The sequence below is a fragment of the Desmodus rotundus genome, chromosome 5 (assembly GCF_022682495.2).
Source record: "Desmodus rotundus isolate HL8 chromosome 5, HLdesRot8A.1, whole genome shotgun sequence".
NCBI classification, from domain to species: Eukaryota; Metazoa; Chordata; class Mammalia; order Chiroptera; family Phyllostomidae; genus Desmodus; species Desmodus rotundus.
The window spans coordinates 71237905-71265627 of NC_071391.1; the positions used below are offsets into that span (position 1 = coordinate 71237905).

Below are 27723 nucleotides of genomic sequence, written 5' to 3' on the forward strand. Positions count from 1 at the left end.
ATCTACCTCTTCAGCTGACCACCACACCTTGGTCCTGCACTGTCCTTCCTCCCCTCAACTGCCACAGCAATTACGACCGAAAGCATACAATTCAGCACGGCGACTCCTCGCACCGTGCAGTTCCCTGAAATGGGGGAGCACATGTCCTCCCTTCTGCAGCTGACAGAGGTGCCCTGAGGTCTGCAGGCCAGAGGCCCATTCCTCAAAGCCTCCAGGAACTGCGAACCCACTCCCAGGTGTTATTTCACCAATGTGCACAGACTTCAGCCAGCGCCATGTAATCCCAAACCTCCTAGCGCATTTAAAAACAATTTCAGTCTAAATTAGTGTAACCTCCTAGAGATTTCAACTACAGCGACAACCAATTCTGCAGCTTCTACCTTCCCTTTCAAAGAGCTCAAGAATTTGCTGAGGGTACCGGGGACCTCAAAGCCAAATATAAGCAACCAAGGCTTTAGATTCTGGCAGGTTTTTCTGGGGACTGGAATACTCTGCTCAGAGAGACAGATGCCCTACAAGCAAGGTTCGGAAGGAGTCTAGAGAATCCATGACGGGTACCAGAAATATAAGGGCTGGTCTGTTCCCAAGCCCTCGAGTGAAACCAAGGGCTTGTGTGTCAGCCAACTCACGCTCCAGGAAGCTGGGGCCTGAGTGAAGCACAGACAGGCCGGGTCCATGAACACCCGCATGCAACACACACATGTGTCACAAAAGGACACAGGAAGCTCCACCACTAAACTGTGAGTACACAATGGAGCGTGCTTTCTCACTCTCTTGCCCTGAGGAACCAATGTTTGCAACCCAAGATGGGAGGGGGTAAGGTTTTCAAGATTTCCATTCCCTACATGGATCGGTCTTCTGGGCACCAGACTTGAATTCTAATTTCTGGGCCAATCCACCTAGCGTAGAAAACAAGTGAAATAAATGCACCAATAACTATTTAATTTAGGGTCTCTCAAACTGGGATGTCTTGTGGTGAACAACTTTATCTAAGTTGTGTGACGTTCAACTTTGTAATGTTTATTTAGACGTATCTCTGAGATATTATCAGTATGAACCCAAATGCAGAATGTATGCTTAACCTTTAAAGTAACAACTGAGTTCAACAAGGCACAAGGCAACTGAGTTCTCTGTTTGTGCTAGGAGTTACAAACGCAGACATGAGGAAGACTGTCCTCCACCTGCGGATGTTATGATTTGGTTCTGCAGACCACGTGCACCCAGACTTCAATGCAGAGTAAGTGCTCCATTAACAGGACACAATGCTTTGGAGGCCTAGGAGTCATTCATTACTACCTGTTGATTGAGGGCAGTGATATGGAGTTGAAATGACAAGGGAAAAGAGACATGTGAGCTGAACTGGAAAAAAATGAGGAGGATGTATGCTAATCTGCTGTTGGGGGTGGGGAGGGTGCTAGTGAGGACAGATCCGGCTCCAGCGGGGTAAAGGAGAAGCACAGCTGCTGAGTGCGGCACCTCCTGACGGATGGAAGAGTTCAGTGTAGCTGGGGTATGGGTAAGGAAGAGGATGAAGCTCTATCTACAGACCCAGAATCCACCAGTGAAGGGGGCTTTTTAGAAGCATTAGTATGCATTACTTTCATAACGCTACAAAACCAGAAAGTAATTCAGAAATTAGATGGTTCAACTTCCAATTACTAGGTACCATATTCCTGAGAGTCAATCACCTCTACTTTTGGTGTTAGGGAACCCTGCACTCACTGTGCGAGCCTTGGGGGTAGGTCTACCCACCACCGTAGGAGCCAAACCTCCCTCCCTGCTCTAGAAGTTAGGACAACCTCAGCTCAGTCAGCTGGAGGTTCTACCTGGAGACCCTGAATCCTGAGGAACTGTCATGAAGACAAAGGGCACTGACAAATCATGTGCATGACACTAGCCCCAGGAATCCAGGAAGAGCAGTGGTGTCTGAGGTGGGTCCCACCCTCAGCACAAGAGGCGGAGTTCACGGTGTCTTCACATAGGTTCCTGTCCGTTTTCTGAGCCTTCCCATTAATTTATAAGCTGCTCAACTTACTCCCAGCAAATTCCTGTTTTGCTTAAGTTAATTATTCAAGACCTTCCAACTGATATAAAGACTTAAATTTAAAAAATATTACTCTTTCTGATTTGGGGGGGGGGGCTCTGCCCGCAGGGCACCCCCAGCCGCCACAGATGAGAATAAGTCTACCAAGACATGATCTGCTTGGGGAGGAAAGGTGGCCAATCTCTCAAAGGAGAAGGACCAGGAGCCTTTTCCTCAATGGGCTTTTATTGGATTCACTTTGCACAGGAATACAGGTAAAGCTCATCAATCATTGTCAGGCAGTAAGGATCAAACAATAGATAACATACAAAGAACTATGAGGGCTTATTCTGAGTCAGGGTCAGTTAGCTAAAGGGCTATATAACTTTGGGAAGCAAATTCATTTCATGCTTGGGCCCCTATCAGAAAACTGAGGGCATTCTTAGCAAAGCAGGTTTCACAGGGTTTTATGCATTCTTTCTTAGGCCTGATGGTCCTGGGGAATCTGCCCTTTCCAGCAAAGGACTGCACCGCCCTCTGGCATTGCTTCAGGCTTAAATCAGGCAAGGGAAGTAAGGCAGCCAAGAGATTAGGAGACTTCTTGCAGACAGAATAAGGACTCAGACTATGTCAAAGCCAAGGGGTGAGGGTCCATCACCCCCTTTTTCTATAGCCCCCTAAGTCCTTCCCTGAGGGCCCCTTCATGACCGTGCCTGTCTTAGGTCATCCCTCCCTTGAGGAATCTTACCCGTCACTGGCTAACTGGTCAGCCTTGGGGCCAAGCAGGGTGAAGCAGAGGGAGCAGAGGCAGTGCCCCTGCCAGGGAGACAAGCTTTGTCTCCTTAGTGGCTTATGGTCCCAAGGTCTCTCACTCAGCCTTAGCCATGGGGGTTACAGCTTCTGAAATCAGGCAGGGCAGTTCCCAATACTGATTCCCATTCTAAGAACACAGCATTGTTTTTATATCAAGCACCAAATGACGTTGCACAATCTGCCTTGAATTACAGCAACTCATGTCTATTGCCTTTGCACAAACCCTAGAGAAACACTGGCAGTTCTCCCAGTTTCCTCCAGCTGGAGGGCCTTTCTCCCTGTGAGTCAGGGAGACTCTTGCTTTGGCACACACGGAATGCTGACACACATAAGTTGACTCTGGACATCTTCTGATGCTCCGCTTTAGTGCCACTTCATCCAGGAAGCCACCTACCTTCCTCCCCCAGTATATACGCCACTCCCTTCCCACATGCCACCCACTGGTGCTCCCACCTCATGTCATCCGTATTTATGCCACAGAATGTGGGATCCCTATGTCTCTAGGTTTTTCCCTCAGTTCCTAGACGAAATAAGATCATAGGAAGTGCTCACTGCATACTTACTGCCTCAGTGAATCGTCTGCGGAGGTTTGCAGGACCTAGCAGTTTCTAGCTCAAAACGGGCACTCCATAAATATCAGTGGAATTAAGACCCATTTAAAAATAACCAGTTATAAACATATTCTTAATTTTACAGAGCTTAACTCAAAGGTGAGTGTGTCTCTTTCAAACTCCTCAGGAGACCAAGGCCGGTAAAAGCTACTGGGGGAGAAAAAAAAGCCATCTAGTGCTAAAGCAGGTTAATTACAAGTGAACCCTGATCCAGTTCCCGCAGGGGCTTTGTACATGACGTTGGAAGTACATCACGGGGATTTCACAGCTTGAACACAAACTCGCATTTACAGGATTTGGTCTCACTGCACCTGTGCAACTCCACCCAGGGCTGTGCCTCAGTGCTGCCCTTGGCTCCTGCGACCTTCACAGGTCTGCGAGCAGGAGCGGAGCCTGGAGACCTCGGAGGGTATGTGCTCCCCCACTGTGAAAAGAGAAATCATCCCAGGCCTGCTGATCAGAGAGAGTCACAAGAAGATCACACAGAGTCACAGAAAGCAGTACACCGAGACTGTCCGTAATAAAAGGATTTTATCTACAAAGAGGCAATAATTTTTAAAATTTGGATTTGAACATAAAATCCAAAGGTTACTTAAACATCTTGACTCAAAGTGTACTTAAAACATCAAAATTCCTATTTTGTGTTGATATATTTGGTACTTAAATTAGCTAAAACCAGAAGTACCTAGACTCCAGAGATTCCTTTCCTGAGGTGTTTTTCTAAAACCACTTTACTGAGGAATGAGTGACAGGTAAAGCGGCGCCCATCTACCTGTGCAACTCCATGAGTCTGGGGATGAAAGCCAACCCGCGAAGCCATCACCGCCGTCAAGACCACAGACATCTCCGTCACTTCCCAAAGTCTCCTCCCGCCCTGTTATTGTGTGTGTCTGTGGTAGGAACACAACATAACTAAACCGACTTTCTTAGCAAATTTAAGTATACAATGAAGTATTGTTAGTATAGGGGATCTCTAGGACTCATCCACTCAGGTAAGTTTTAATAAATAAGCCCTATATTAATTAAATAACTGCAGTTTAAATCATCTTTAAACATATTTGGTTATACCCATCTCAGGACCAAAAAGGTACTCTTTTGGGCGGCCCTGGCGCACATGACGTTCTCACTGAGAAAGAAAAATTATTATTAGTGGGTAAGCTCCAGTGCTTAAACATGTTTCTATCACCGTATACAGACAGTAAGTACTTAATATTTTTTTTAGCAAAGGAAAACAAACAGGACGAAAAGCCTTAAAATAAACCCATGGCATAAAATGACAACGTGACTGCACAGTTCTGCTCCTCCAAGCTCCGTCTCTCACCTGCATGAAGGCAGGGGAGGAGCAGTTCAGACACACAGGCCAGCAGCCTGACTCCTCCAGCTTTCCGGATCCCATCAGCGCCTGTTGTGACAGCTAAGTGACAGTGCTGTGTCTGCCAGGCAGCAGCGTCTCACAGGGACTGGGACTCTCAAGAGACAAGTAAGTTTCTTCTCACCACACTCACCCCCCTCAGAAGTCAAAATCGGCTCCTAATGAAATACATAATTTAAGGCAACCAATATTCCCCAAGAACCTAGACATCCCTTGAGCAATACGAATATAATCAATAATAGCAGGAGCTACCATTTATTGAGGGCCTGTTAGGTGCTGGGATGATATAAAATTATCGTTAATCGCCACCCCATTCCCATTCTGTCCATACGGATACTAGGCTCACAGAGGTGAGGGAACTCCCAGAGTCGCAGAACTAGCCAGCAGCACAGCCCCTCCAACAAGAAGGCTCTTTTTACTATGCCTTCCCAAAGCCCTCAAGAATCCCTCGCTTCATCCTAAACCCTCTTTCCCTGCCTAATTTCTTGCTCTAATATCGGGAGAGTCTCAATGAAATGCTCTTGCTTGTGGATAATGAGGGAAGGTCCCAGCAAAGCTTCCCTCCCTGCATATATGAGGCAGAGAAGAAGCCAGAGCTACTTTATTTGAGTCATTCCTTATAAAAACTCAGACTAATAATAGCGCACTACTGCCAGTCACCAGAACAGAGCAGCAGGGCAACTTCTGAAGCCCCCTGCCTCATCCCTTCCATTTGGCGGCATGTCGTCTTTCTGATGGCGTCTCTACTCTCTGTGATTCCCAAACCCGTGCTGTGTCTGCCACTCATGGAACATGTAAGAAATGTCACTTCCAAGCCCCTACGTCAGACCTGTAATATAGGGATCTCCACAAATGTGGAGCAGAAAAGGACTTTTCCACAAGCGTTGGCCAGAAACGAATTTTTCAGGCCCCTCCTCAGGCGAGTTGCGTGAGGACTGAGGCTCGGAAGCGTGTACCCCTCCGCACGCAGGCCCTTGCACTGCACGTGCACTCCTGAAAAGCTGCGGTGAGCTGTTTTGTAAGTAGATCCCATTTTACACCAAAATCCGTTGATTGCATGAATCTAAATAATGGTGAATAAGTAAAGGAGACATTTTCTAAAACAAACCAACTAATCTGCACTGAGTCCTTTGATAAAGTGAAGAATGCTGTAAGGTTTTTTTGGTGTGTTTTACTGAGTATGCTATTACAGTTTTCCCAGGATTTCCCCCTTTATTACCCCTCTGCCCTGCATCCCCCAGCCCTCCAGCATTCCCTCCCTTCAGTTCATGTCCATGGGTTGTACATATAAGTTCTTTGACTTCTCTGTTTCCTATACCATTCTTAACCTCTCCCCGTTTATTTCATGCCTACTAAATTATGCTTCTTTTTCCCTGTACCTTTCCCCCCATTCTTCCCCTTCCCCTCCCCACTGAAAACTTCCCATATGATGTCCATTTCTCTGATTCCGTTCCTGTTCTAGTTTTTTTGCTTAGTATTTGTTTTGGTTTGGGGGGGGGTTCACTTGTTGATAGTTGTGATTTTGTCATTTTTCTGTTCACAGTTTTTGATCTTTAATTTCTTAGATAAGTCCCTTTAACATTTCATATAATAAGGGCCTGGTGATGATGAACTCCTTTAACTTGACCTTATCTGGGAAGCACTTCATCTGCTTCCATTCTAAATGATAGCTTTGCTGGATAGAGTAATCTTGGATGTAGGTCCTTGCCTTTCATGACTTCAAATACTTCTTTCCAGCCCCTTCTTGCCTATAAGGTTTCTTTTAAGAAATGAGCTGATAGCCTCATGGAAACTCCTTTAAGGGTAACTGTCTCCTTTTCTCTTGCTGCTTTTAAGATTCTCTTATCTTTAATCTTGGGTAACTTAATGATGATGTGCCTTGGTGTGTTCCTTTTCCGGTCCAACTTCTTTGGGACTCTCTGGGCTTCCTGAACTTCCTGGAAGTCAATTTCCTTTGCCAAATTCTATAAGTTTTTCTTCATTATTTGTTCAAATAAGTTTTCAATTTCTTGCTGTTGTTCTTCTCCTTTTGGCACCCTATAATTCGGATACTGGAACATTTCAAGTTGTCCCAGAGGTTCCTAATCCTCTCCTCATTTTTTAGAGTTCTTGTTTCTTTATTCTGTTCCAGTTGGATGTTTATTTCTTCCTTTTGTTCCAAATTGTAGATGAGTCCTGGTTTCCTTCCTGTCACTGTTGGTTCCCTGAATATTTTGCTTTATTTCGCTTTGGGTATCTTCATTTGTTCTTTCATTTTTCAACCAAGCTCATTCAGTTCTATTAGAATCTTGATTACCAATGTTTTGAATTCCACATCAGATAGGTTGGCTCTCTCCTCATTGCTTAGTTCTTTCTCTGGCATTTTGCTCTGTTCTTTCATTTGGGCCATATTTCTTTGTCCTGGCGCACCTGGTAAGTTGTAAGGGGATGGGGCCTTAGGAATTCACCCGGGCAGGGCAACCCTCCTTGCTGCCCTACGGCGCTGTCTGTAGGGGAGGTCCAAGAGGGAACGATACTGCTCGGCTCTAGCCCCAATTTCCAACCAACTCTTGTGAGACTGGGAGTTTCTCCCACAGCGGCAATCCCCTACTCCCCATAGTCCACAGTCAGCTCTGAGTCTCAGTTTCCCGTTGAGTCAGCCCCTCCCATGCGGTCCGCTGCCTTGCTCTGAGTTCTCTCTGTCCTCCGTCTTACCGGTCTGTTTGGGCTGGTTGACTGTTTCTTTAATTCCTTGGTTGTCGGAGTTCCATGCAGTTTGATTTTCTAGCACTTCTGGTTGTTTATTGTTTTTAGTTTGGTTGTTATCTTCCTTTTGGTCGTGTGAGGAAGTGAAAGGTTTCTACCCCATCTTGGCTGGAACTGCCTGTGTATAAGTTTTTTACTTTGTCAAAAATTCAGATTTGAAGTCAATAGTTTTAGTGCCCTATATTCATAATGGCTAACCTGAATGGCTGGTAAGGGAATACAGCTATTTTGGTTACAAGTAAAATACTGTTATAAAGATACAAAAACAAAGCAATTATACCAAAAACAACATCTAATTCAACATGAGAAAAAAGCCCGTGAAGCTGCCTACCACCAGTGATAAATGCTTGCTAGATCTGAAACCCAAAAATCACACGGCCATCTACCCAGTCATGTCAGACGAGCAGCTACCTAACCACAGGGAAAGAGGGCGTAGGGAGTAACGTCATTGAGCAGGACATGATACGGACACTCAGAAAACCCTCATAACCCTGAGAATGGGGTTCCATTGATCTCTTCTTTACCTAAACAAAACCAGGAATGACATGACCTGGCTCACACAGCTCACAGCTGTAAGCTTGAGGTGCAAACTCAATTTTGACTATTCCAAAGTATTCCACAGAATTTCAGTGGTACTTTTTAAACACCAAGATATTTGTGATAGTATTTGGGCTCCTTATAACTCCTATGAGTTATAAAGGGTCATGGGTCTGTTAATTTGATCAGCAGCAAAATGCACAAATTAGTAACTCATTCATCCACTCATTCATTCCACAGAGATAAAGGACACTGAGCATCTGCCATGGGCCAGGTAGTGCCTGGTATGGGGACCCAGATCTGACAGGCTAGTGAGGGAGGCAGATGTGGACAGCAGACAATTGCTGAACAGTGCGGAGATGCAGGGACACAGGTGGGCTCCAGGTCCCCTGGAGTGGCAAGCTGGGACAGCAGGGTTGGCATCCCTCTCAGAGCACACACATGGATCTAGGACTGTGTGTAGTGGCTACACCTGCCTCTTCCCCTTCTCTGGCCTTCTTGTTTTGGATCCTAGATACCCCTTTAAAAGAATCTGTCAAGAGCTACAGAGCTTCTCTCTAGGTCTAGAACAGCAATTTTCAACCAATGTGGTCCAAGAATTTTTTAAATATGCAATGCCTGACTACTTAGTCAGGGGCACTGACCTCTTTCCCCTTAAGACTGTCAAATGAAAAACTGGTAACAGCCAACACAACAACAGCTGTCTGGTGTGAATGAATCAAAATGATACTTATTGTTTTGGTAAGATCAGCAAAGATATATTTTTGGTGTGCCGCAGAATTTTACTATTAGTTTATGTGTGCCATTGAGATGAAAAAGGTTGAAAATCGATGGTGTAGTCCCACTGGGGTGACTACAAATCCCAGTGTAAGAACCCCTAATTTATAATCAGTGGGATGCTGAGAGGGAGAACAGAGGAGGCATGCTGCAAAACAAAATGTTCTGGAGGAGTATCAACGGGAAGCCTTGGAAAGGCGTAATCAAACACTGTTGAGAATTTTCTATGTGAAACGCACTATTCTGAGTAATTGACATTACATCATTTAATCCTCATAAATACTCTACGAAGATAATTCTCACTTTTCAGATGAGGAAACAAAGGCACTGAGGGTAACTTGCCTAAAGTCACACAATTAGTAAAGGGTAAGACCAGGATTCAAGCCAGCTAGTCTGGCTCCCAGAGTCCACAGTCTTTACCCCTATGCCAACAGCGCTCAGACTTTTTGGTTATAGGCCCCTTTACACACTTAAAAGTTACTGAGGACCCAATGAGCTTCTGTTCATGCAAGCCATATCTATCAACATTTACTGTATTTGAAATTAAAATTGAGAAACATTAAAATATATGTTCATTTATTTAAAATAACAATAAACCTATTATAAGTTACATAAACTACTTTTTATAAAACTCATTTCTAAAACAAAAAGCAGCGAGGAGTACTGTTTTTATATGCTTTATAATTTTACAAATTTCTCTATGCCTGACTTAATAGAAGACAGCTGTGTTCTCATATTTGCTTCTGTTGTCAATCTATCCTATACAATTTTTAGTTAAAGTAAATGAAGAAAATCTGGCCTCATCCAAATATGTAGCTGGCAAAAGAAAGCATATTTTCATAGCTGTTTCAGAAAATTGTGACAACTCTTTGAAACTACACCAAAACTCAACAGTGGTAATTACTCAAAGGCAGCTGCAATGCGAAATATAAAAGCATGTCATGGATCTGCCTCTATAGTCTATTACATTAAAATCTATTGGTGCATCTTTCACTTTGAAGGGAGCTTTATTTGCCCAGGCAGGGCTTTATAACTTCATATATTGGTCATTTGGGAAAAATGGTTCTCTGAAGTATGCAGATCTCCTATCCAGTGAGAAATATAAGGTGTAATATCCACGAAAGCGTTATCTGTTAACACACCATGGGTCCCAATCGTCAGGAAAGTCTGTTATGTAGTGTTGGGAAGCTGTCGAGATAACAGTGGCAAATGAGGGTTTTCAGAAATTCTGATTTGCACTTGAAAGCTTCAGTTTTATCATGGGCAACAAATACTGTCCACTGACTTTCTTGAAGTGACAGGCTCCCTTTATTCATTTTTGATCAAATACCTACCAAATATCCAATTCAGAATAACTATCATTAGTCAAATTAAAGGAGCTCATCATCACCAAACCATTATCATATGAAATGTTAAAGGGACTTACTTAAGAAAAAGAAGATCAAACCTATGAACAATAAAATGACATTAAATACATACCTATCAACAATTGAATCTAAAAAAACAAAGCAAATAAGAACATAGACAGAATCATGGATATGGAGAACGTTTTGGTGGTTGCCAGATGGGAGGAGGTGTGGAGGAATGGGTGAAGAGTGAGGGGATTAAGAAGTACAAATAGGTAGTTACAGAATAGCCATGGGGATGTAAGTACAGTACAGGAAATGGAGTAGCCACAGAACTTATACTATTAGCCATGGACATGAACAATGGTGTGGGGATTGCCTGAGGGAGTGGGGGATGCTGGGTGTAGGGGGTCAAAGAGGAAAAAACTGGGACAACTATAACAGCATAATCAATAAAATATAACTTAAAAAAAGTTAAGCTCACCACTCAGTCACACAAATATTCTTCCTCAGATTGCAGCAGAAATACTTCCTGTATATTTTCCATTTCTTCACACAGACATTAAAAAGATATACTTGAGGTTGGAGACTTATCAAAATTAATTCTTTGTACTGCTTCAACAAGAGCATGAGTGAAAGACAGGCTTTCGGCATTGCATGCGGTGAGGAGAGCACTGCGGGCACCGGTACAGATGTCTATGGGGTGGAAAAGGCTCGTGTGTCTTAGTATTATTACGAAGAGTTTTTAGATCTCAGAAACCTTCAGGGTTCTACAGACCACACTTTGAGAAACACTGTTCTGTGTTATATAGCCTCTTCCACAGGGAAGAGACCAAAATGTATGAAACTTGAGGAAAACTTTAAGACGAAAATGGCTGCAAACCAGTTACAACTGAGTTACCACCTCCCTGCCTAGGCAAAGGAAGATGCTCCCCCACCCTGGGAAGTCAGTGAACTTGAAGAAGGCACACAGAGGCCCTTTGTTGGAGGGCGTGACTGGAACACTATTTGTCAGATGAATGGACCCTGCTGATTAAAGAAAATGCATCTGAAAAGAGATAGCAGCCCCTCCAGAAAACACCTGCACATGAATGCATCTTCTTGCCCTCAAGGAATTTTTTTATAAAAAGGAATACAAAGCTACAATGACACTTCACTAGCAAAAAGTCTCCATGAGATTACTTTTAGGAAGTGGGGAGAAAATAAACTGTAATAACTTGCCCAGCAGGAAGGCAGACAATCCTTGGACAAAGGGAAGGATGTTAAGACGTGATGACTTTAGAGAAAAGAGACCGAGGTTGTCAAGCCAAAGGACTGGAGTATTAGAAAGACTTAAAAGAATAAAAAAGATAGAGGAGAAAATATCTTCTAAATGGAAAAAAAAAAAAAAGATGTGCCATGCTTTTTGTTTTGTTTTGGCAAATCTGCTGCTTAACAATGCAAGAATCCAGCGTCTACCATTTATGAGTTTTGTGAACTTGAGCAAATGAGTTAACTTCCTGGTGCTCGTTACCTTCTCAGTAAATGGGGGTGGTAACAGGACCTACTAGGTAGGGCTCTTACGAGGATTAAATGAGACAGTAGAGAGGGCTGTAACTTGTGTTCCAGCACATGGTAAATGCTCAGTAAATTCTAGCTTCTTTTTATGAAAACAGGGAAATGGAGCAGGAATCACGCTCTAGAGTTCACTTCCAAGAGATGAACAAATGAGCAGGCTTTTAAAAGAAAAAACAGCGAGAAGCTCAAGCAGATCAGAGATGAAAGCTTTTAGAGGTTTTTAGGTCAGACTGTTCAGCTGACTGAAAAACTAGACTAAAATTACATTTTCAACTTTCCAAGAATTTGAAATGAGGAAAGTCTTAAATACACAATTTCTCTGCAAATAAGGCTAATGTTGTGGTCCTGCTAATAAATAAGTGAGTAAGTAAGCAGAACTCCTGACTTGTCTGGCCACCTTGGCATTCAGGTTTAGGGCTAGGAGGGCTAGGAGAAGGTGTCAGGACTCTAACCAGAATACCCTCAGCTGCGAGGAGGCTCCCTCTTCAAACAGAAGGACAACAGGGTAGTTACTGGGAGTGGGAGGAGAGGCTCTCCGTACTAAGTAATACAGATAAGAAAAAACTGCTCCTCTCCAGGGACACTTTTGTTCCGTATCTTTCATCCTATCTGTGGTACAACAGGAGAAGGTCAAGGTGTGAACTCTACAACTCTTCTCTGCATCTACTGTGGTGAATCTATCCCTTCCACTGGCCATGGAGGAAAAACTGACCCCTTTACTTCCAAAAGTGGGAGAAAGCCTAGTGCTTCGGGATCATAACATAGGTGGCAATTTAAAAGCTATTTTCATCCTCCAAACAGTGAGTCCTCTAATGGCCCGGCCAATAAGATGAAAAATAAAGGAATAAAACAGCTGATCTCACTTCAGGATACAGAGCACTACCAGTTGACCAGAAGACCCATTAGAACATTTCTCTAGTGTACAATGCAACAAATAACTCAATAATTCTCTGGGAAAAAAGTCCGAATCAATGTGATAAGAGCATAATGTAACATTTCTAGAGATTCTGAATCTCAGGTCTGAATCAGCACGACATTCATCCACACAAGCATCAATTTCACTGCTGTATTGATGAGCTTGAAGTTTGTTTTTTTTCTTTCAATGGAGATCTATGTGGATAAACAAAGTGACTGGCCTGATACTGCGAGGAAGCCAAGCCACGTGCAAAGGCCACTTGCAGGCACTCGGTGTACAGGCCTAGCCTTCCGGTCACCCCTGCTCGGGTACCTGATACGTGAAGGAAGAAGCCTCCTCATGACCCAGTCCCAAACCACCCACTCACCTCCAGCCAGCCTCCTTCCCACCTGAAGTCCCAGGGACAAGGGAGCAGAAACAAGCCCCCTCTACTGTGCCCTCCGTGAAATCCAGACCCTCAGACCCTGTAAGCATGGTTAAATGGTTGTCTGAAGCTACTAGGATTTGCGGCCATTTGTTACACAGCAACAGGAACTGGAACACTGATGACAGTTAACACGTAACTCCTTCAACGTGTCAGATAGTGTTCTTAGCGCTTGACATGTTTTCATTCACATAGTACATGGAATCCTTACACTGATCTTTTGAGGTAGGTATTAGTATTATCTCTATTTAACATGAGGAAACTACTGGACAGAGAAGTTAAATAATTTGTCCAAGAATTATAAAGGTATTGATTGTCCCACCTGTGAGTGGCGCAGGTGGGAAGTGAATCTAGGTTTCCAGCCCTGGGGTCTTAACTATTGAGCTCCACAGAAAAACACATCACAACTAGTCCATTAGGCCCATGTCCCACAGTCAGACACGACCGCGTCAAGTCACACTTACTCATTTTAAAGAGATCTCTAGAAGGAGACACCGCCACACCTAGTAATTCTGTGGCTGCAGCTGTATCTGCCTAAGCTCCCCAGTAGAGGACACCTCCATACTTCTAGAAGTCACGATGCCTGTAATTTAAACAGATCTCCTCCTAATCAGTTCACAGTGAAGAGAGGACACTTGAAAGGCAGTTATAAGTCATTTCTGGGCCTTTCTCACAGTGGAATAAATCAGTTCATCTGCCTTCTGTACTCTTAACATCTTACTTCATTACATCCCTTTTAAAACATAAATTCCATGGGAACAAAGGGCATATACCCCACATTTAGTCCAATGCCAGGCTTTTGACAGACATTTAAAGGCCAGATGGAGGGGAAAAATCAGATAGAGAAACCGTATTCTGGTTTTGCACTCCCACCAGATTCTCCACTTCAGTATTGACTTGTACAATCCAGAGTTACTCGTTCAACACATACTTATTGAGGAGTGATTGCTCCTGAACTCAAATTTTTGCCTGAGTTACATTCTGTCCAAAAATAAGAAATGTCACGCTCCCTAATATTCAAACATGTACCTTCCTCAAGAAAAAGTGAAAATATTTCAAATAAATTCAATTAGAATATTTGTGGTAGCTGCCCAAGTAAACTATTAAATTTAATACTACAAATCTGTTTACTTCATGACCAAGCTTAATTACATATAACCCATTTGATGTTCCTAAACTAATAAGGTGACCTTAGTTATTTAATAAGTACTATTAAAATATAAACATTTGTATTTATTTCAGGTTTCCCCCCCGCCCTCCAAGTTCCTAGAATTTATTTTGGAGAAAGTTGAAGGTAAGAAAGTTCAGAATTTTGGAAAATTTTTTCTCTAAGTCCAGGACTAAAATAATCCATATGTTGGAGCGGAACTTTTTAGACCCTACATTCTTAATTTTTTTTAATTTGTTTTATTGATTTTTTTTTTTGAGAGGGAGAGAGACAGAAACACCGATTTGCGGTTCCACCCATTCACGCAGGCATCGGTTGGTGCTCACAAGTGTCCTGACTGGGGAACGACGCTCTGACCAACTGAGCTACTACTGGCCAGGGCTCTTAATTTTTTTGAGAAGTATTTCGAAGGATCAAACCTAAAAGTTAGCTAAAGTAAATTTATTCATTTTCATCCACCATCACTCATTTTGGGTCTACCAGGCCAGGCACCGTCCCGCAAGGTAAACCCGACAGGGTTATGTCCTTTAACAAACTTCCTGCTTATTATCTGATACTCCCATTATCTTCAAGGTTCGTATGATTGGTTTTGTGATGCTGTTTACATTACTACTTTCGCAGGTGTCTTAATTTAAGTTTATTGTGATTTCAAAAGACATTTTCCTGTACTCTCCTAGATAACAGAACAGCAGCCCAGCTCTCTTTTCTGAAACTGGACTGGTGTCACGCGCCCCGCGGTGGTTCACCGCTGTCCCCAGGTGCTGCATCCCTACTGTCCATAATTCTGAAAAAGCAGGCTTCCTAGTCTCGTTTTCTATTTTTCCTCATCTTCCTCCCCCAGTCCTCAAACAAGACCCCAGACAGGCAATCTTGTCTGCCCTTCTATCTTTCAACCTTTTCCCTTGACTAGGAAAGGATGCGCAATGATATTTAGGGACTAGGACCTCGGGACAGAGGGCCTTACCAGAGAATTTCACATTCTCTTCTTTCTCCAAATCCCCCAGACAGAGGGGGCTCATTCATAAGAAATTTGGTTCTCAGAGCCCTTCACAAAAACCATATAGCTCATGTTAGGAAGGATCTGCCTCACCCCCGCTTTTGGGGGTCACAGCATCTGGAGTAGCCGTTACAGCTAAGAAGCAGCAGCTGAAGGTGAGAGGCCTTCCTTTCTCCCTGGCACAGGGCCACAGGGCGTGGGCAAAGCCCACCTCACACAGGAAGCAAAGCGAGCCTGGAGGACAAGATATCTCTCATCCTTGTCTTGCTCTGCCTGTTCTGAAAGGGTGGAGGAAAAGGTGGAGGAAAGGAGGGAACAAAGGAAGGGCAGAGTATATCAGAAGAGGTGTGAGAGAACAGAAGTAGGAAGACCTGTTATGTGGCTATCACAATAGTCCAGGAGACAGGCTGGGTTGTAGAGACATGCAAAGGAAGGGACGGTGTGCAAGAAATACTTGGGACGTCAACTGCAAGGACCTGGTGACTGACTGGATGTGGGGTAAGTGAGGAAAGGAACTTTACAATTTACAGACACTTCCAAAGGAGGCACCTGTTAGGATGACGCAGTGTGGAGTGGTAGCTGAGCAAGCCCAGGCTGGCAAGACAAGCAAGGCCAGCGCCCTGCCTCTGCTTGACAAAGGCTGGTTCAATAGTGGAACAGACCCAAGGTGGAGGAGTCCAAGTGGCCTCGGAGCCTCTCCAGGAGGACCTCTTACTGCTAAATGGACCCTAGCATTTCTATTTGCTTCTCTGAAGCACCATATCCCTGGAAGAATCCCATGAACTCAACCAAAGCCTCAGACATTACCAAAACCAGTAGATACCTCTTGATGAAAGCCTGCTATCCCAGCAAACTCCATCCCCAGTGTAACTCAAATGCCTTGCTGATTCACCTTCCAAAGACAGAACTGGCAAAATCAGGTTCATGCTGATAGAGCAGTCACCCTTTGGTATCCCTCCTAATCAGGTCCACACCAGACTTCCAAGGGAGAGAGAAGAGATATATCTCACTCAAAAATGTGTTCCTGTCCCATCGTATGAAAGCCAGTGGTGTTGCCCCCAGACAAACTGAGCTGGCACCGCTCTACAACGGCACTGGCCAACAGAACTTGCTGTGTCGATGGAAAGGGTTAAGTACTTGATTGTGGCTGGGATGATGGAGGACCTGAATTTTTAGTTTTAATTTCAATTAATTCAAATAGCCACATCTGGCTAGTGGTTACTGTGGACAGAGTAGACCTATAACCTTAAAAAAAAAAAATGCTGGGGGTGTGATCACATCTGTCCTAAGCCACCAGAAAAAGAATTTGATAGAATTATATTTCTTGACTACAAGGAAGCTGAATCTCTTGATAGCCCAGCATCTGCTCCCGCACTAAGTTCTTCTTTCTTTGGTCATTGCTACAACTACACATCAGCGCGCCTCCAATACCTGTGTGGAGGGCACTCTGCGCCCCGAGCCCGATGGCCCATCCAGGATCCTCTCCATGACACCCCTGAATCTATGAAATCTTTACCAAGTCTCCCCAGCAGCAATAAAACTCAGTATCAGGAGAGGCAAGTCCATCCCCAAATCCCTTTGGACACTATTCCAAAGGCAAACGGAGATCTCACAAAACAATAAACAACTGATTGCGCACCGTGCTTTACCTCTTACATAGCCTTTCACATGCAGTCTCTCATTTAAGCCTCATGAACCTTAGGATGTAAGTATCCAGTAAACACATTTATTTTACAGAGGTTAAGTGACTGGCTAAGGCAATGTGGTTCGTATACGACAGCCATACACCCTAACTTGGCCTGTCTTAAGACAACTGAGAAAAGAAAAACTTGGGGTTGGGAAGGAGGAAGGCACAAAAGAGTGATTAAAAGAGAGAGCATAGTTATGTGCATCAACCAGCAACCCTAGAAATCAATCTATTTCAATCTCAATCATTAACATGAATAGACTCAATTTCAAAGGGTTAAGCACCTAAGTCTGGGCTCAATTTAAAGAGAACTACACTCTAAAATAATGGTCCTTAAAGTGTGGTCCTCAGAACGGCGGCGGCGGCGGCGGCAGAAACAGCACATCACTTCAAAACTTGTTAGAAATGCAAAATCTCAGGCCCCATCCAGGACCTAATGAAACGGAAACTCTGGGGGCGGAGCCCAGCAGTGTGTTTAAATAAGTGCTCCCAACAATTCAGATGCTTACCCATGTTTGAGAAGCACAGCTCGGTGAGAACTGTACATCTGAGGCCTAATCCACTTCCTCTGGGAGATGAACTACTTGGTCAACACAGGAAAGGAAAGGGAGCTGCTGGTTGTGAAGTCTGGGACATGGCCCTGTGACAGGAGTCCTGGCTCACCTGAACCTCAGGTAATAAACTCTGAACTAGCTCACAACAGCAGCTACGCCTCCTGCCGCTTCCTGTGGTCGGGGCAGAGAGGAAGTTGTTCTTCAGAAAAATCTCGGTTTTAGGTGGGAAAAGGTATATTTTATAGGCAGTACTGGATTGTGAATACAGTATCCTAGCTTCTAACCTCATTCAATAAGTAATACTTGGTACACGATACAGTGTTCCCAACTGTGAGAAGGTAAACTTCTATGAGTAAGAACTGGGATTCCAGTTTCTCAGAGAAAGGAGATAAATGAGAATACACATAACATTACCATGAAACCATTTGTCTCTCTCCTATTTTAATGATAATAATAATTATTATGATTATGGTAGCAGTCATTTATTGAATGCTTTCAATGTGCCCAGCACTGTGCTAAGTGCTATATATACATCACTTCATTTCACCCTCAAAGCAGCTTCGTGAGGTAAGTAAGAACTCTTATTGGCTCCACTTGACCCATGAGGCTTCAGCAAGTCAAATTCCCTGAAGTTACATAGCAAGGAAGATGCAGGACCAGGAAGCAAACGACGTCTATTTGTTCCTAAACAAATCAAAATACTATCTCCTTTTTTAAATACATATCCAAACTTTAAATATATTTAACCTTTTTCATACTCTTTTATCTTACTCAGTTTTAACTACAGCATTTTCATTTTTTTTTAGCTATTATGCCACATGCAATTTTAAAAACAGTCATCAACAACTCAGGTTACCCTAAGTCCTTCAGCATATGCTCAAGAACCAGGGTAACCCGCACTGACAAATCTGTGGCAATAAAGATGTCCAAAAACTGGACCAAAGGCAAGAACCAATTTCACTCCCACTGTGCTCAGGCAGCACGCCCAGGGAAGCTCGCCCTGACCACCTGGACCAAAGCAAGCCCTCTCCACTCAGTGCTCATCACCCGGCCTCCATCGAGGTACTTAATACACGGGACTGTCCACACACAACCCCACCAATCAGTGAGCTCTTGCGAGTAGGAGCCCTCCCCGATCCATCTGTGAGCTTCCAAACCTCTAAAAACATAGTAAGTACCTATTAGATGGATAGCAAGATATACAAATGCTTAAGAGGGTAAAAATGAACTACTATTTGACTATAAAACACAAAATTACAAAAATTTTGGAAGAAAACATAGGAGAAAATCTTTGGGATATGGGCCAAGGCAAAATGTTTGTAGATGTGACCCCAAGAGCATGACCCACAAAAGGAAAACAGAATTGATAAATTGGACTTTGTCAAAATTAAAAGCCTTTTTTCCTGCACAATATCCTGTCAAAAGGACAAAACGACATACTGAAAAAAAATGTGGAAGCCACACATCTGACAAAGGATTAGTATCTAAAATGTATAAAGAACTCTCAAAGCTCAATAGTAGAAAAAAACAACAACAATCCAGGTAGAACATGGACAAAAGACACAGCAGACATTACCAAAGAGAAAATAGAGATGGCAAATAAGCACATAAAAAGATGTTCACCATCATCAGCCATTAGGGAATGCAAAATTAAAACTACAGTAAGACCAGAACACTTACTGGAGCAGCTAGAATAATGAACAAAGGCAGATGGGCACGCAGAGGAACTGGACCTCTCATACATTGCTCGTGGAAATGTAAAATAATACAGGTAACTCTGGAAAAGAGTCTGGAAATTTCTTTAAAAACTAAAACATACACTCACCATATAAAATCAAGCAATCATACTCCTGGGCATTTATCTAATATTAAGAGCCCCAAACTGGAAACCATCTGAACGTCCTTACCATGAAAAGCTCCTTGGCAATAAAAAGGAATGAACTATTGAAAATGCAACAGCTTGGTTGGCTCTCAAGAGTATTGTGCTGAGAGAAAAAGCCAGTCTCAAAAGGTCACATACCACATGATTTTATTTATATAACATTCTCAAAATTACAGAGATGAAGAACAGATGAGCGGTCACCAGGGTTTAGAGAGGGGGCGGGCGGGCGGGAGGAAGATGGATGCTACTGCAGAGGGCCGGCACCAGGGAGGTCCTTGAGGTGACGGAGGAGTCCTGTATCTTGACTGTGGTGGTGGCTACAGGAATCTACCTGTGTGAAAAAACTGCACAGAAGTATACACACACACACATACACAAACGTGTGCATGTTAAACTGGGAAATCTGAATGTGCTCTGGGGGTTGTACCAATGTCAGTTTCCTGGTTCTGCTATTATATTACGGTTATATGAGCATTCCCCATGGGGAGAACTGGGTGAAGAGCACAGGGGACCTCTTTACTGTTTTTGCAACTTCCTATAAAGCTATAACCAGTTCAAGATTAAAAGGTTTCTAAAAAGTGAACTGTAGGCATTTTACTTAAAAACAAAATACACAAAAGAGTTGTATATAACTGCACTAATGGCTAGTGAGGTCCCAAACACAGATTTAAACATACACAGTAGAACCGTGTGACTTCATTTTTTTAAAAGTTAAGTCCAATTCTCCAGAGTCCTAACAGGGATGTATTTCCTAACACCTTAGAGCTATTTCCCCATCCCCCTCATAAAAACAAAAACAATGCCTGATGTGTGCGCCCCTTTGGGAGTCCAGGAGTCCTGTCCTAAGTGCTTGGAGAGAATATGTCCTAGGGTTTCACAAGAAGGGAGACCAAGGGCCTCAAAAACTGGAGAACTCAGCATGGTGCCAATACAGAAACAAGCCCGGGCACTGCTTCCTGCCAGTGAAAGTCGTGTCCTGTCCTACCCACAATGACCAAGATTTAAATTTTGTCTTTCCTCCGAGACAAAACAAAATCAAAACAACAAAATAATTTTAATTGCTAAGCAAATTAACAAAAACTTCAACAAACTCAGACTATTTCCAACGAAGCTTATAATCAAATATATCCTCCAAACTACTCCTTGCTTTCCAAGTATTCTATTGCCTAGTAATTCTAGGATATAAGACCTTACCAAAATGAATGGAAAAAAATAGGAGAAAAATTACTCAAAACACTAGAGAATCTCCTGGCCTGAGCTTCTACATGCACTTAAAATGCAAACAGCCACAGTGGAGGGAAGCGGGGCTGCTACTTTGGAGAATTCTGTATATCAAAAATACTAACAGGGATTACAAAGTTACTTCTTTTAATTTATAGGCCTGGAAAATCTTTCAGAGTTCTACAGTTTTCACTAGCAATTCCCTTGTTTCACAGTCATTATTTTTTCTTTTTTTAAAATATAATACTGCATATGTATTATATTATAATATATTATAATATATATTATTATATAATATAATATTTAATATATATTATAATATATATTATATATATTGTAATAATATATAATATAATATAATATAATATAATACTGTAATGCCTTGCATTATATACAGTAGTCCATGGTTTTGCTTTCCGAGGTATCCCTGCTCAACCTCAGTCTGAAAATATTAAACAGAAAATTCCAAAAATAAACAATTTATAAGTTTAAAATTTTGCGCTGTTCTGAGCAGTGTGATAAAAATCTCACGCCATCCCACTCCATCCCGCCCAGGACGTGAATCACCCCTTTGTCCGGTGTATTGATGCACTACCTGCCTATTAGTCACTTAGCTGGCTCCGTTATCAGATGGACTGCCCTGGTACCACAGTGCTTGTGTTGGGATTATCCTTATTTTACTTAATAATGGCCCCAAAGCCATTCATATAACTTTTATTATAGTACATTGTTATAACTGTTCTAATGTATTATTAGTTATTGTTAATCTCTTACTGTGCCTAATTTATAAATTAAACTTTAGCATAGGTATGTACATATAGGAAAAAACATAGTATACATAGGGTTCAGTACTATGTGCAATTTCAGGCACCCAGTGGAAGAGAAGGTGGGGGGTGCTGTAGTACTTTATCATTTTCAAAGCACTTTCACAAATTACTGTGAAAAGCACGGTGCTGGTACCTAGGGGCTGTACTTTTCAGCAGAACTCTCACCAGTCAGGCTGCCATCTAATTTCAATTAGTTCAGCCATCTTTCCCTAGGCCCTGGGTCCACACTTCTCTACAAGGGTAGACATCAAAAAAAAGCAGAACACTACCCACAAGAGCCTCCAGACTAGCTGGCCAAGGGCAGACATCTAATCAGCAGTGTGCCTGCCCATAAAACACTCACATTTCTGCATTCATGTGCTTTCTTAACAACAGCACTTTAAAATCTCATTTAAGCCGAAAGTCCCCCATTAGCTTCCATGAAAAGATGTATTCTTAAATGCTTTGATCTCCACATGCCCCTCCATATATTAGTAGTCTTACTCTCCATCTGCACAGAACCTAAAAGACCAAGACTTTGGTCTATTTTAAAAAGAAAGGAAGGGGGAGTGGACTTTATAAGTACTGCACCTCCTCTCCCTCCTATCCACTTGCAGAGGTTACAAGGGTTTCCTTGTTTATCTTGAAAATGTATCTCTCCAAGCCCTGACCAGTGTAGCTCAGTTGGCTGGGCATCCTTCTGCAATGCAAAAGGTTGCTGGTCGGATCCCTGGTCAGGGCACATGCCTGGGTTGCAGGGCGGTCCCTGGTCACCCCTGGGAGAGGCAATAGATGGGTCTGTGTTTCTCTCTCTCTCCCTCCCTTCCCCTCTCTATAAATAAATAAATAAATATTTTTTTAAAAAAGAAAGAAAATGTATTTCTCCAAAATCTAAACACTCTCCTAACACAGCTCATCAGGAAGAGTGGAGACATCTTTAAAGCCTTCTACTCTATGTCCTATTCCTTTTCATTCTGGTCAAATCAGTGGTTTCCAATCCTTTACTCCTCTGTAAAACAGTTCAAAGTGTATTTAAGAATTGTTCCCATATAATTCCCATAAAGAGCAATCATATTGAAGGCACTATAATGCTCAGAGCAATATGATGGGAAATAAATTTCACATCGGTCCAGATTCTTCAAAAATTTGTAACCTAGAGAGACCCCTGTTAACCTGATTCTGACCACCACAGGGAGCTTACAAGATCCAGGAGTGGTGGGCCGCCAGAGGAAATCTTAGTTTGGCAGGGACCCAGGGGGCAATTTTGGAAGCAGAGGGCCGTGACTGTTCAATATTTCAAGCCCTGACTTTTCACTTCCCGAAATGGAAGGAAATTTTTTTGGAATAGTAGCTATTAATATCTTTCCACTCTGGTTTTACTGGCTCATGACAAGCAGCATTAATGTTTGTAATAGTCAAAAGCACCTCCAGGTATCACAAATGGCTCTCTACCCAAGCCCTACCCCACTGCCACCACTACCCAGGACTTGCCTCTCATAATATGTTTAGGGAGATCATGGGCAACCGTGTCCGCACTGTATCATGATGGCAAGGGAGCTGAGGGGTCAAGGGCCCAAAATGTTGGTCTAAACCACAAAGCCTCTGGAGGCCGCATGATCAGAGCCCATGTGTACTCAAGACGCCCCAGTCCAGGTTATCTACATGCAAGCCGGGCATTTTCCAAAGCATTTGCCACTTGGAGACAGTAAACCAACACCGAGCCAAAAAAGCAAAAGCCTTCCAACAAAAATGGAAAGGGAAGTGTTCCACGCCACAATCAAAGATACCAGAGAGCAGGGCGTGGCGAGGCACTGGAGCTGCGGGCCGGGAGTCGGGATTCTCAGGCTGGGATTCGAAGGGGGTAAACTTGTCTCCGTCGCCTCGAGCACAGTCCAGGCGGCGGAGGCCCTCGAGGTGGGTGCGCGCCGGGGCTTGTCAGTTCCACCGCCTTGCCCTCCAGCCTGCCTGACTACCGGGCACGTTCGGCCCCTACGCAAGCGCAGGGCCTCGGCTCCACTCGGCTGTCATAGGCCGACGTGCCAATCTCCCTCCTGCCACAAATGTCACATTCCAAGAAAAACAGTTCTTGGAAAATTTAATATTTTCCCCCCTGAAACCAGATTCTTTTAAAGGCATCACTAAGAGGAGAGCTGATGTAACCCCCCCTATTTTTGTCAAAGAAACTTGTCTGGGGAGAACAAAGGAGTAATAGCTAACGTGATCCAAGCTTCGGCTCTGGGGCGCGACCCTTCCGTCGCCCCCATTTTCCAGGCCGAGACTCCCCCGACGGCAGGAAGGGTCCGGCCCGGAGCACCGCAGCCCGTCTGGCGGGTGGGTATGCGCGCCTTTGTCTGGCGCGGAGGGAAGCAGCCAGCCGCCACCCCCTTTCCGCCTTCAGTCCGCAGCCGGGAGACCCGCGCGCGGGCGCGCCTGAGAGTGCAGCCATATGGCCGGGCCCCTCAGCAAAGGACGGCCTCCGCGTCGGGGGCGCGCCCGCACCCCGGGGTCCTGGGCCCGGCGAGCAGACTCAACTTCCCAGCCTTCGATGGGGCACGGGACGACGCGGCTCTAGGACCCGCCCCGCTGGCACTGGGGACCTAGAGGGTGGCGCGGAAACGGAGTTCTGCTCTTTATGAAAGAAAAAGAAAGGAAAGGAAAAGGGGGAAAAAATCTGGGTAAGAGAGCAAGATTCCGGTGGCGCTCGTTCACTCCCGGCCCCTGGCGCCGACTCGGCCGCCCGAGTCTTTCCGAGCCCAGCCTATCTCTCAGCCCGGAGACCCGAAGAGGAGCCCCCAGCCGGAACAGCAAGGGGCGAGGGAACACTGGACGGCCGGTCCCTCTCGCGGGAGATCTCGAAGCCTCGGAGGTGCATCCCGAGCGGGGACTGGTTACCTTTCACCGCAGACTCACAAGTTCCCCGGCGTAACTTTGCCCTCCACATGAGGCGATCATGGCTAGTTCACCGCCGTGGTTGGAAAGGGCAGCCGCCAGGCAGCGCGCTGGGCATGGCGTGGGGCAGCGCAGGGAAGCGGCGCCCGACAATCAGCCCCATTCACGCAGGAAGAGGGGAAAGGCCAGGGCTTCACCTCCAGCCCCAAACCGGACAACCGCTCCTGGGTCCTAGAGCTTCCCGCGCGATCCCTCCTTCGCCCGCGCTCCCCCCTCCTAGAGCTCGGGTCGGGGAGGGTCGTCCGGGCCCGTCAATGTAACCCTACACTCCACCCCCGCCCCGGCGCCGGGCCGCTGGGCCCTAGAGCCCGTCTGCAGGCGCCCGCCACCCCTCAGGTCCGCGAGACGGCCTGCTGCAGTTGCTGGGAACTCATGCTGACGTTGTCTCCCAGATTTAGGAAGGCGATAGCCTCCCTCGTTGTCCACTGCCGCGGTTTTTAATGTTAGATCGACCAGTTACCCTTTCTTCGACTTGCTCTTCCTTCGAACCAGGCCAATTCTGGCAAAAATCGGTTCCCTGATCTGTCTGTCCTCTAGGACCAGGTTAGGTTCTGTTTAGGATTATTTTTCTTAAGTGTAATTTCCAAGTGAAAAGTGGCCACGCACTTTTCTCTTTGCATTCCCCAGGCTCCAGTGTTTCTGTCACACGCTGAGATTGGGCGACATGCTGCTAAGATGTGCTCTGTTGACAAGCAGAGGGTCTAAAAGAGATCATACAGCCTTAGCTATTAAATGTATTGGGAGAGCGGTACATCCTGTGGCCACAAACCCCCAAGCTGTTATCTGCCAGAGTGGAGGCAAAGAAAGTGACTCTGGGAAAATGTTGCTGATTCTCCCCTACTCCTAAATCAGGCCGGACTAAGTAACACTATTCACCCACCCTATTCTCAATTATACTCAGCAGACCTTCGCAGCCTTGAGCTGGAAAGCAGGATCACTCCCGCCCCCCCCAACCCCGTAACATTTCTCACTAGCTTTCAAGGGCCAGCTCTGCTGCTCAGAGATTGAGAGGCCAGGTAATAGAGCAGCTGCTGAGGAAGACGTTAGTAAGAGAGTCAGGCACGTCACATCTCTGGTGTTCTCTCCTCTCCTTGCCTTTTCACTAGACCAGGATTCCTTTAGGTATTCCTGCCAGGATTGGGACAATTACCTCAATAACCTGCCAGTAGTTTTTCCCCTCCAGTTAATCCTGGTGAATTGTGTGTCTTTCTGATTCCAGTCTATTTTTCTGATTCCCAGGATGGCTAGCACAGGAACCTCACCTTTCAATATAAAGCCAAATGCAGTAATTTAACAATTATTTACCAAATACCTACTCTATTTAAAGTCAGCTATCCTAGAACTTGACAGCACACAAAAGAAACAGCTCAGCCCTTCAAAGATTATCTATTTAAGAAGACAAGCTATGCAAACAAAACAAGAAAGCAATGACACAAGGTCTGGAGGCGCCTGCAAAAGGTGGACACACGGTCTCAATGCAGGAGAAAGGAGAGCACTGAAGTTTGGTGGGGCTCAGATGCAGTTAGCATTTGGGTATAGACTGGGAAAGAGGTAGTGGACAGTAAAAAGAGGGAAGGAAAGAAGGAAATGAACGTTTATTAATTGGCCTCTATTAGATACCATACTATATCCTAGGAGGCTACAGAATTTATCAATTACAAGCATCCCCAGGAACAAAATTGGCACAGATTAGGTCACAGTGCAAACCACTCACTATCTGTGTGACCTTGGGCAAGTCACCTAACTTCTCTAAACCTCAGTTTCCACAACGATGAAAATAGCACTGAGCCCCACAGGGTGGTTGTAAGGACTGAATAAAGTAACAAACATAGAATACATATCACAATGCATGTAAGAGCTCCACAAATACTTGTTGTTATTATTTCAACCAACCCTCCAATAGCCCTGTAAGGCAGAGAGAATCTAGGAAATAGGTGCAGGAAGCAATAACTTGTGAGGTTTGGGCATAGGAGATGGAAAGGAAGAGATACTATGTGGATACCAAATCTCTGAAGATACCAAATACAATGAAAAAAGATACCATATCTTTGAAGCAAAATTATACTCTTTTCATGGACTAGATAGCAATCTTAGGAGAAAGAACAAAGAAATCAAGTTAACCCATATTTTGAACCTGGGTCATAGGAAGAATGGACCATTCTTAGAAGAATGGGTCAATGGACCAATGACAAAAGAAGCAGAGCTGAGAGAGGACACTTGTCTGAGGAAGGTGTTAAGATGCTTACTGTCCTCTGGGCAAGAGGAAATAAGGAAGAAGAGCCTGAGTGAGAAGTTGAGAACAGAGGTATAGAGGAAAATAATGAAGCTGTGAAGATGGGTTTACCTGGAGAATGCCCACAACAAAAAATTAGAGAAAGAAGAAGGAAGAAGAGGGTGGAGAGCGGGGCAGGTTTAAAGGCATGAAAGATAGAGGAAATTTTAGGCATTTGGTCCCTCTCTCAAAAGCTACAGATTCCTTGGCTCCTGATGAAGTGACGGGCACAGCTTGTAGACTCAACCATCTTCTGATTCACTTAGGTGGACCTGGCCTAGACTCTTCAAACTGATACCAAGTGGTAACACAAAAGTCAAATGCATGGCTGCACGGGCAAGGAGACCTGCTGGAGGCCAATTTTCCCCTCTATACACCTTAACTGCTTCAACTATTAATGACCACTACATCAAATATGGAAAATGAGTAATCCTCTATATCAAATACACCTGAACCTCTTGTTCAGGTACTAAGGCCTGAGAAAAAGACTTTGGATCTGACTAGCAAGAAATCATCAATACCACTTTACCGAATGTTTGGCTGGAGATTCGGACGTATGGTAGGGGCCAAACAGAAGGCAGGCATGTTCACAATAGAAACTGAAAGCCATTTTACTAGCAGCCTGGTGAACCAGTAAGCATGTGTGCTCTTTCTTTTTTTTTTAATTATTTTTTAAATTTACTTTTAGAGAGAAGGAAAGGGAAGGAGAAAGAGAGGAAGAGAAACATCTCTATGAGAGAGAAACATCCCTTCGGTTTGTGGAGTGACGCCCAACCAAAAGAGCCACAACAGTCAAGGCAGCGTTGGTGTTTTCTTTGGATCTGCACACTCACTCTAAAGTGACACGGGCTGTCTTTTACTCATTCCTAGGAAACGTAGGAAAGTGATGCAACAATCTCAGCACTCTTAGAGACAGCTCAGAGAACTGTCTCCAAACAGGGCAGGTACCAGATGCACCAGACAAGCACAGAGGCCGGAAGAAGAGTGAAGTAACAGGCATCCAAGCAGAGGAGAATGAGCCTGGTCTTACAGTAAGTCATGTGTTCTAGTCCTGGTTCCACCTATT

General features: G+C 44.3%; 1 protein-coding gene across 3 annotated transcripts in view; it reads right to left on the reverse strand.

The window, feature by feature from the left end:
* AMOTL1 (angiomotin like 1) overlaps positions 1–27723 on the reverse strand; it is a 147470-nt gene that overhangs the window by 71062 nt on the left and 48685 nt on the right. Inside the window, exon 1 of one of the 3 annotated variants that reach the window (XM_024574651.4) lies at positions 24329–24626. The exons of the other annotated variants lie outside the window; for them this stretch is intronic. Coding sequence (XP_024430419.2) covers positions 24329–24377 — 49 coding nt within the window. The 5' untranslated portion in view covers positions 24378–24626. Of the gene's footprint in view, positions 1–24328; positions 24627–27723 lie in introns of those variants that run through there. 3 annotated transcript variants of the gene reach the window in all.